Source organism: Mesitornis unicolor, unplaced genomic scaffold, assembly GCF_000695765.1.
Source record: "Mesitornis unicolor isolate BGI_N332 unplaced genomic scaffold, ASM69576v1 scaffold5579, whole genome shotgun sequence".
NCBI lineage: Eukaryota > Metazoa > Chordata > Aves > Mesitornithiformes > Mesitornithidae > Mesitornis > Mesitornis unicolor.
The window spans coordinates 4,076-13,095 of record NW_010205101.1 but is presented as its reverse complement, the minus strand read 5'-3'; the positions used below and the strand labels follow the sequence as shown (position 1 = coordinate 13,095).

Sequence of the window (9,020 nt, the reverse complement as noted above, 5' to 3'; positions counted from 1 at the left end):
GGGGCGCTTCCCGCCCTTTGCCTCGCACGCGCCGGCTAGTCCCCCGCCCGCCTGCCCCCTGAGGAGGAGAAGACGACGGCGGCCCCCCGGAGCATCTCCCCAGAGCATCCCCCGGGCGCTGGGATGGCAGGGAAGCAGAGCCTGGCCGATCAGGGAGCTCGGCAGCCGATGTGCTTCATCCCCTGGTCCCTTTGCCGCAGGGACGCGGACAGGCTGGAGTCGGCGTCGCTGGAAGAGCTGAGGGACGGAGTCTGGCCAGGGCGAGGGAGAAGGCAGGAAAACTGCAGTTCAGGTTCAAGAGGGACTCGAGCTGACCATGCCTGACTTGTGAAGACGTAACTTATCCTCAAAGTAAGCGGAGGAAGGGGAGAAATGATCGCTGGGGGCCTGTTATTGGACGAAAGAAAGATTATTTTTTAATTATTTTTTCTGATATTGGAGTATTTTTCAGTTGTAGAAAGTGGAACAGTTTGAGTTGTTTGGGGTTTTTTTGAAAGAAAAAAGGTTGTTTTAAAAATGTGTATTTAGTTCTTGGTAGGATGGTTAGTTGGCTAGCTGTTGGCACTTGATGAGCCACTTTTACTTACTGGATTTTTCCCTGTAGCGCAATGTCCCTGTTGTTTACTCGTTCCAAGTCAATAGTTGCAGTGAAGAAGGATAAAAGACACATGGCTGAGGTAAATGCCTCTCCGCTTAAACATTTTGTCACTGCAAAGAAGAAAATCAATGGTATCTTTGAACAGTTGGCTGCATACATCAATGAGAGCTCCTCGTTCCTAGAAGGTAAGCTAATTTCTTGAACTACAAGTGTGTAACCGTGTTTCATCCATGTGCAGTTCCCCAAACACACACCAAAAGTCCCTCATTCTCTTCAGTGGCCCTGCTAGATCTGTGCTTATTTATATGTGCATCTCTGTTTATATATAAATATTTATAAAAACAGAAAATTATTTTATTGATTTGAGTGGAATTCAGGGTTTATATTTTAAAGCTGACAATTTCATGCATGTTAGGAAACTGAGCTAGTTAGTGAGTTATGCTTGGTTTTTTGAGTTGTTTGGAAATGTAAAATAAACTATACAGGGTTAGGGTTTTTGCCTGTAATTCTTTCAATATTCTTGCCTAGGCATGTCATTGCTAGTGACCTGTGTCATATGCCAATAATTGGCTTTAACAGCTTAAGACACAGTCAGAAGATTATCTTTAAGGGTGTTGGAGTGTTTGAAGTGTTGACTGTGTTCTGTTGAGGGCAGTCCTAGGGTCGAGAATGGTTATTAGATACCCAAAAGAGACCAGTTGATAAGTGCTGATGCAAAATTGCCTCAGGGTGTAATTGCATGTGTCAACAGCACCCGCATGGTTTTTGGGACACAGATAAACATTTAGTTATTTGTGTAACATCATGAAGAGGTGTTTCACCCAGTACTGAGACAGATGGTTTCTGGAATTCAGAGACATGATATATTTTCATTTTAGAAACACACAAGAATATAGAGCTTGATCCTGTCACCACAGAAGAGCAGGTACTGGAAGTCAAAGGCTACCTGTCAAAAGTCAGTGGCATTAGTGAAGTGTTGGCAAGGCGGCACATGAAAGTTGCTTTTTTTGGAAGGTGAGTCACATGCTTCTGTTGCCTGCACTACCCACATAGTAAAGCAACTGGCATCTCTAGGATTATAGCCAACAAAAAATATAGAAACGCTAGTGTTTGTGCTATTGCTTGTAATGTATATGTCCCTGGTATTAGTCCTCTTATAAATTGGAAACAAATACTGTAGCATATAATTCTTTGATTTGGAAGAATTCTTCAAATAAGAAAATAGAAGACTCTTTTTGTAAGTTGCTTATGGCACCTAAATTGTTAATGCTTCTGATGCTGCTTGGGTTTAGAGAACTTGCTTTCTGTAGTATCAAAATAACAATACCCAAATTTCGGATGCCTAGCTTTGCCATTCTCAATTCCGACTGCAGGACAAGCAATGGGAAAAGCACTGTGATAAATGCCATGCTATGGGACAAAGTCCTTCCTTCAGGAATTGGACACACCACTAATTGTTTCCTGCGTGTAGAAGGGACTGATGGACATGAAGCTTTCTTACTTACTGAAGGCTCAGAGGAAAAGAAGAGTGTTAAGGTACAATTTCCTTAAGCATTAGATGAAGGAGAAGAGTTCTTCAGGAGTGCCACAAAAGGGGAGGACAAAAAATTAAAAGTTCTATGAATAGATTTCACAGTTAAGGTTTTTAATCATTAAAGGAGTAGAGAGAGAAACAGGGTTTTGTTAGATGTAAGAAGGGAGGAGTAGAGCTAATTACAGGATAAAACTTTTTCATTTTATGAAAAAGATATGTTTTATCTGTTAGGGATAGCAGGGCACCAGAATGATGACTCAGGAAGTTCTGAGCTCTGTGTGACTGACAGAAGGCACAGACTTCCTGATAATTCCTCAGTAGCCTTTCTTGACAGGCAAATTTCTCAAACTCTCACTAGACGGTTGCCTTTTGACTAGGAGACTCAAGCAAATTTTATGTGGAAAACCTCCCAGGGATAAAATGGTTTGTAGTTGGATTTTATCTTAAATTGTCTGTGAACAGCCCTGAAGAGGAGATAATTATGTTAATGGGTCTTAGCATACAGGAAATGTTATAAATTTTCCATCTTTTTAATAGACAGTAAACCAGCTGGCTCATGCCCTTCATCAAGATGAACTTCTGAATGCTGGCAGCCTAGTCAGCGTAATGTGGCCCAATTCCAAATGTCCTCTCTTAAAGGATGACCTGGTGCTGATGGACAGGTGAGAAATAGCTTTCTTTCCTTTCCTGCTTATCACAGATAAATGTCTTCAAATAAAAGTTTAACAATCATCACGGAAATTGACCCTGTTGTAATTTATGATGGTGACTAAAGTCCTTTACTGTAGTTAGCAGTGAGACTTCCTTGATTGGTTCTTCCTTTTAGTCTGTACTCTCTCACCTCAGGACAGCGTAGCTCAGATATAGGAAATTAACGCCCTGAAAAGCTGAAGCATGTTTCTTATTAACTTTTTCAATTCCATTTTTCCTGTTTCCACAGTATAATGATGTCACTTCTCTTTTTATTGCTAGCCCTGGCATTGATGTAACCACAGAGCTGGACAGTTGGATTGACAAATTCTGTCTAGATGCTGATGTATTTGTCCTCGTGGCAAATTCTGAATCAACATTAATGCAAACTGTAGGTTGAAGTCCACTTGTTCAATGAATTTGGCTTAAAGTTAAAAAATTTTGACATACTAATCTTAAGAGGTTTTGTTCTGTTCTGCTTAGGAGAAACAGTTCTTTCACAAGGTGAATGAACGTCTGTCTCGACCCAATATATTTATTTTAAATAATCGCTGGGATGCTTCTGCCTCTGAACCAGAGTACATGGAAGAGGTTTGTGATGTATTTAAATTCCTTCTCTTTGCATGGATTGTATAGAGTCCCTTTTGATTCTGGTCCTTGTAGGTAGAACCATTAAGTGTCGGATGTGACTGTTTTACGGTTTGGATTTTTATGACAGCAGTGTGGAGACTAGAGGGAGTATAGACTAGTGATCAGGACATGACTCTTGACATTTCTGAGCTGGATATCGGGAGTTTCACAGGGACCTTTTGAAGTTGGAGCACTTAGATAATATCTGGAAGATTCTATAAAACTGCAAAGAGTTTTTCTTACTCTTTTTGCCTTGGTACCTTAGACCAGCAGAGGGCATCCAGGGGCCAGGTCTAACCTTTAGAGATGGAGCTAAGGTGGATTTAACTGCATGTGGGGCTTATCCTGTTTATCCCTTAGGTGCGCCGGCAGCACATGGAGCGGTGTACCAGTTTCCTGGTAGATGAGCTAGGTGTGGTGGATCGAGCCCAGGCAGGGGATCGAATTTTCTTTGTGTCAGCGAAAGAAGTGCTGAATGCCAGGATTCAGAGAGCTCAAGGCATGCCAGAAGGAGGTGAGGAAAGCTAACAGAACTTTCCATTTTCTTATATAGAAGAAAATAGATAAATCTTGGTCCAAAAAATGGATTAAGTTGGGATGGGTCAGATTACTGATAGTGCAGTCAAAACCAAAGAAGTGACTTAGCAGCACTTTTGCATTGGCTTCAAGGTAAAGCAGGAACATTTCCTGAGGTCCAACACTTGATTGCTTTCTCAAAACTTAAGTGGTTGTTTTGTACATTCCTTCTTAGGTGGAGCGTTGGCAGATGGATTTCAAGTAAGAATGTTTGAGTTTCAGAACTTCGAGAGAAGATTTGAGGTGAGCATTATGTATAGTAACCTTCTATTTAAATTTTACTCCTGAGAGGCTGAGGACTAGAGTGTAGTAAATATGGAGTGGGACCATATTTTGGAAATAGATGATACAGGCAGAAGTTGTATGAACATGCTTCTGCCCACTGCTAATCTAGGGCTGCCTTTTATATACAGGAATGTATCTCACAGTCAGCGGTAAAAACAAAATTTGAGCAGCATACGGTGAGAGCAAAGCAGATTGCAGAAGATGTTCGTCTCATCATGGATTCTGTGCATATTGCTGCCCAGGAACAGCGGTGAGAAGCACTGACACTTGGTGTTTGCATAATAAAAGTTTGTATTCTGGGAGAAATTTAAGGGAATATGGGCATTTAAAATGCAAAGCAGAACACAGCATGTTTGGGAGTAGAAAGAACATGTACCAGTAGTCTGGCTTCTAGTGAATTATGAAAGTATTGGGGAAAAAAAACCTTTTTGTGTTCGGTGTCATGTGTATGTAATGTATTGTAGATAGTTAGACATTTTAATCTTGGGCAGGATAATCCATCTCGTTTCTGAAATTCAAATTATATTTGTAGATCAAAAATATGTTTATCTGGCTTTTTGATGGGAACTTTATATTTCACCAGAGTTTACTGTCTGGAAACACGAGAGGAACGACAGGAACGTTTAGGTTTTATTGACAAACAGCTGGAACTCCTTACTCAAGACTACAAACGGAAAATAAAACAGATCACAGAAGAAGTGGAGAGACAGGTAAGAAGTGGCTGCAGAAACACAGATTATTAAAAACGGCTACCAGCATGGTGGGAAAATTGCAACGTTTGTAGTTGTACTCAGTGGCCACATGGCGCTGCACAATCATAGTGCTTACTAAGAAACACATCTTCAGTGTGGTTTTCTGTCTCTCCCTAGGATGGAATATATAGAAACTCTGTCCTGTGCTGTTTCTCTAGGTGTCAAATGCAATGGCAGAAGAAATCAGGCGGCTTTCAGTGTTGGTAGATGAATACCAAGCAGACTTCCATCCGTCTCAAGTAGTTCTTAAAGTGTACAAGAGTGTAAGTGATGTTTGCTTCTTAAAGGTTCCTTAAGCAATTTAAAGGCCTTTTTTTTTTTTTTTTGCTCTTAGTCACTAATTACGCTAGCTCTTTGACGTGCATAGCATTCTTCCAACTAGGATATAAGCTAAGCTTTTCATAGTGTGAAAAATATTTTGTTAGAATGTCTCTTGCATTTGAATATCTTCTTTAAAAAGTGAACATCTTAAAAAAATAAAGGAAGAAATACGACTTTTTAAAATACTCTCTCTGATAAATTGATACGCCGATGATGTGTCATGTAGAGATCAAACAAAATTCTTCCTAGAGTACTTGAGGTTTGTTTATTTTTTTTTTCTTTTTCCTCTCCTTCACATGTTAAAACAGTGGGCTGACAGAATGCATGCTCCTGTTCTGGGAGGGTTTTTTTTAGCTGACAAGCTGTAGCACCTGCAGCCTGTGTCTTACCTATGTTTATTTTAAGCTTCACAACCCTTTCTTTGTTCATCAGGAGCTGCATAAACACATTGAGGAAGGCTTGGGCCGTAACATGTCAGATCGTTGCTCCAATGCAATCACAGCTTCTCTGCAGACAATGCAGCAAGAAATGATAGGTCAGTTCAGAAGGCAATATTTCCCTTTTCTTTCTTTTAACTGTAATGCAAAATAACTAGGTAGATATTCTGGGTTTCTCATTAATTTGATGGCTCATGTGCAGCTGGTGTCATCTTAGTTTCCATCTTGATTAGCAATGCTGTTGTGTAGAGGACAACTTACTCCTGCTATTTTCACTCTGTGTCTAAACTTGTGCAGTGATTTGCTAGTAAGTACATATGATCAGCTTAATCTTCGTGACAGAGAGGAACTGTGGCTTTAGAAACGAGAGATTCTCAGGCAAGATTCTAATGAAATATGAATGACTTGTAACTAGGTGCCTGTCTCCATGTAGGCGTTAATAGGAGTATGGTGCCTAAACAATTTAGAACTGGCCTTCAGATTCTGTTTTCCAGGCTATTGCTAAACTGTAAATTTCACCAGCTACCTGTAAGGATTTGAGAGGAAAAGATTTCCTTCTGAGCTGATCTGAAGAACTAAGAATTGAATGGTAATTCATGATATATCTCTCGCTTTGCAACATGCTTGCAATTAGGAAATTTAAGGTACTAAGAAAAATAACTGTGGAAGATGAAACAACCCATATCACCCTGATTACAGAATTCAAGTCCAGTTAATTCTTGTGAACTCAATAGCTTTTTTCTGAATGTTTTTATTTTCTGTCTGTGCAGATGGTTTAAAACCCCTTCTCCCAGTCTCTTTGCGGGGCCAGATAGATATGTTAGTTCCCCGACAGTGCTTCATGCTCAGCTACGATCTGAACTGTGACAAGCTTTGTGCTGACTTCCAAGAGGACATAGAATTCCATTTCTCCCTTGGATGGACGATGCTGGTGAACAGGTTTTTGGGACCAAAGAATGGTCGTCGGGCCTTGATGGGCTATAACGACCAGGTAAGATGCCTCGTTGAGTGGTCGGGGTAGATGCAAGGGCAGTGGCTTACCTTTTCTTATTCTGTACTTTTTGTTTTGTCTTCTCACTGCTTTTCTAATTAGGTTCAACGCCCTTTAACACCAGCAAATCCCAGTCTCCCTCCTTTGCCTCAAGGCTCTATGACCCAGGAAGAGCTCATGGTGTCAATGGTGACTGGACTGGCCTCATTAACTTCCCGAACCTCCATGGGGATCATCGTGGTTGGTGGTGTGGTACGTTGACAATCTGACCAGCATTTCTATAAGTGAAGTTGGAGCACTGAGTTGAAAAGTGCTTGCACAACTGAATCCTGTAGATATTTGCTATTTAGAGATCATGAAATACTTTCTCCTTTGATCTCCATTTGAATATAAATAGTGAGCTTATTTGCATGATAGTTAGGCTTGGAGCCAGGGTTGTTGTGAAGATAACCATTTGAAGTATGTTACAAAAGCATTAAACAGTCTCTGATTCTTTGTGAGAGAAAATTTGGTATTTTAATTTTCCCATTTGCAGAGGAATCAGGACAGAAATATCTACCAAGAGTCTCTGATCATGTGTATCTTCCTGGAAGGGAGCACTTGATTTTAAATACTATGCCTGATTTATTTTGGAGAAAATCAGCACTTTCTGCTTTTCTGTCTTTTGAAAATAATGAATGTTTTGAATCTCAAATCTTCCCATACTGTGGAGGCATAAGAGGTCTAACTCAGTTTGCCTGGTAACTCTAGTTCCTGTTGCAGGCAGAATCTTAAGTTTCTGTAATAGTAGTTCCATACCTATGTGCTATTCTAGTGTCACAGTGTCTAGAGGGGGATAGTTTCTCAAAAGGGAGATGCTTACTTAAAAACAACTTTTACTTCAGAAACAGGGATTTTGTGATCAAAGTTTGTTGGTACTTGCAGGTGTAATTTAAATAGGAAATTTAATTGGAAAGGTTAACCCATACAGAACCCTAGTAGTTTGGGTCAGGTATTTTTATTCTGTAGGCTGGACATCAGTAGTAAGCTGTCCAACCAGTGAAACGACTTGCAAGTCAGAGTTAATCTATCTGGCTCATTTTCATGTGACTTGGAATGTAAGTATAGTGCTCTTTTGTTGGTACTTGCAGGTGTAATTTAAATAGGAAATTTAATTGGAAAGGTTAACCCATACAGAACCCCAGTAGTTTGGGTCAGGTATTTTTATTCTGTAGACTGGACATCAGTAGTAAGCTGTCCAACCAGTGAAACGACTTGCAAGTCAGAGTTACCTATCTGGCTCATTTTCATGTGACTTGGAATATATGTGTAGTGCTCTGTGCACCAGTTAGGAGTTAGCATTATTTCTAGATGATGGTTGTATCATTTGTTTTTCCTTGTGCTCTTTTAGGTCTGGAAGGCTGTGGGCTGGAGACTGATCGCGCTCTCTTTTGGCCTTTATGGGCTTCTTTATGTATATGAACGCCTCACCTGGACCACAAAAGCGAAAGAGAGAGCTTTCAAACGGCAGTTTGTAGAGTATGCTGGTGAGAAATTGCAGCTCATCGTCAGTTACACAGGTTCTAATTGCAGCCACCAAGTCCAACAGTGAGTTGCCTATATTCACCTAAAACCTTCTCTAAAAACTGTGTTTCTTGGTTTTTTAAATTATATTCCTTGTTAAAACAAGATTTGTCTGTGTATTGAATACCAGATATTAAAATGTATAATGACACATGTGGTTTTGAATCACTGATGTAGTATTTGAGTGCTGTTCTGCACTAGTCTTAATGTACGTCCATCTCTCAAATCAAATGGCTCTGATGCTTTAACACATTCTTGTGCAAAGTGGAAAGATGAACAGCTGAGTCAGTATCATCACTCTCCATCAGAGGGATTTATTCCTTGAATTTGCTGCTTAAACTTACTTTTCATTGTATCCAACTCTTCTTGCTTCACAGGGAGCTTGCTGGAACGTTTGCTCATTTGTGTCAGCAAGTGGATGTCACACGGGAGAATCTTGAGCAGGAAATTTCTGCTATGAATAAAAAAATTGAAGTTCTGGATTCACTGCAGAGCAAAGCAAAACTGCTCAGGTGAGATTTTATATACACAGACATATATATACAGTTGTTTTTCGTGTGATTGCCCCAAGATTAGGGTGTATTTTTGAGTGCATAACTTTTTCTGTCATAGTGTTTGATAGGCAGACATCAGGATCTTTCCC

General features: G+C 40.2%; 1 protein-coding gene across 2 annotated transcripts in view; it reads left to right on the top strand.

Moving 5' to 3' along the window:
* Nucleotides 1-608: 608 nt before the first annotated feature.
* MFN2 (mitofusin 2) overlaps nt 609-9,020 on the top strand; it is a 9,297-nt gene continuing 885 nt past the window's right edge. Inside the window, exons 1-16 of one of the 2 annotated variants that reach the window (XM_010191261.1) lie at nt 609-783; nt 1,477-1,612; nt 1,972-2,134; nt 2,670-2,794; nt 3,105-3,213; nt 3,306-3,413; nt 3,813-3,966; nt 4,204-4,271; nt 4,442-4,563; nt 4,897-5,023; nt 5,224-5,328; nt 5,819-5,921; nt 6,594-6,814; nt 6,917-7,066; nt 8,205-8,401; nt 8,755-8,889. In XM_010191261.1, coding sequence (XP_010189563.1) covers nt 609-783; nt 1,477-1,612; nt 1,972-2,134; nt 2,670-2,794; nt 3,105-3,213; nt 3,306-3,413; nt 3,813-3,966; nt 4,204-4,271; nt 4,442-4,563; nt 4,897-5,023; nt 5,224-5,328; nt 5,819-5,921; nt 6,594-6,814; nt 6,917-7,066; nt 8,205-8,401; nt 8,755-8,889 — 2,198 coding nt within the window. Of the gene's footprint in view, nt 784-1,476; nt 1,613-1,971; nt 2,135-2,669; nt 2,795-3,104; nt 3,214-3,305; nt 3,414-3,812; nt 3,967-4,203; nt 4,272-4,441; nt 4,564-4,896; nt 5,024-5,223; nt 5,329-5,818; nt 5,922-6,593; nt 6,827-6,916; nt 7,067-8,204; nt 8,402-8,754; nt 8,890-9,020 lie in introns of both variants that reach the window. The other variant, XM_010191262.1, reaches the window with a different exon arrangement.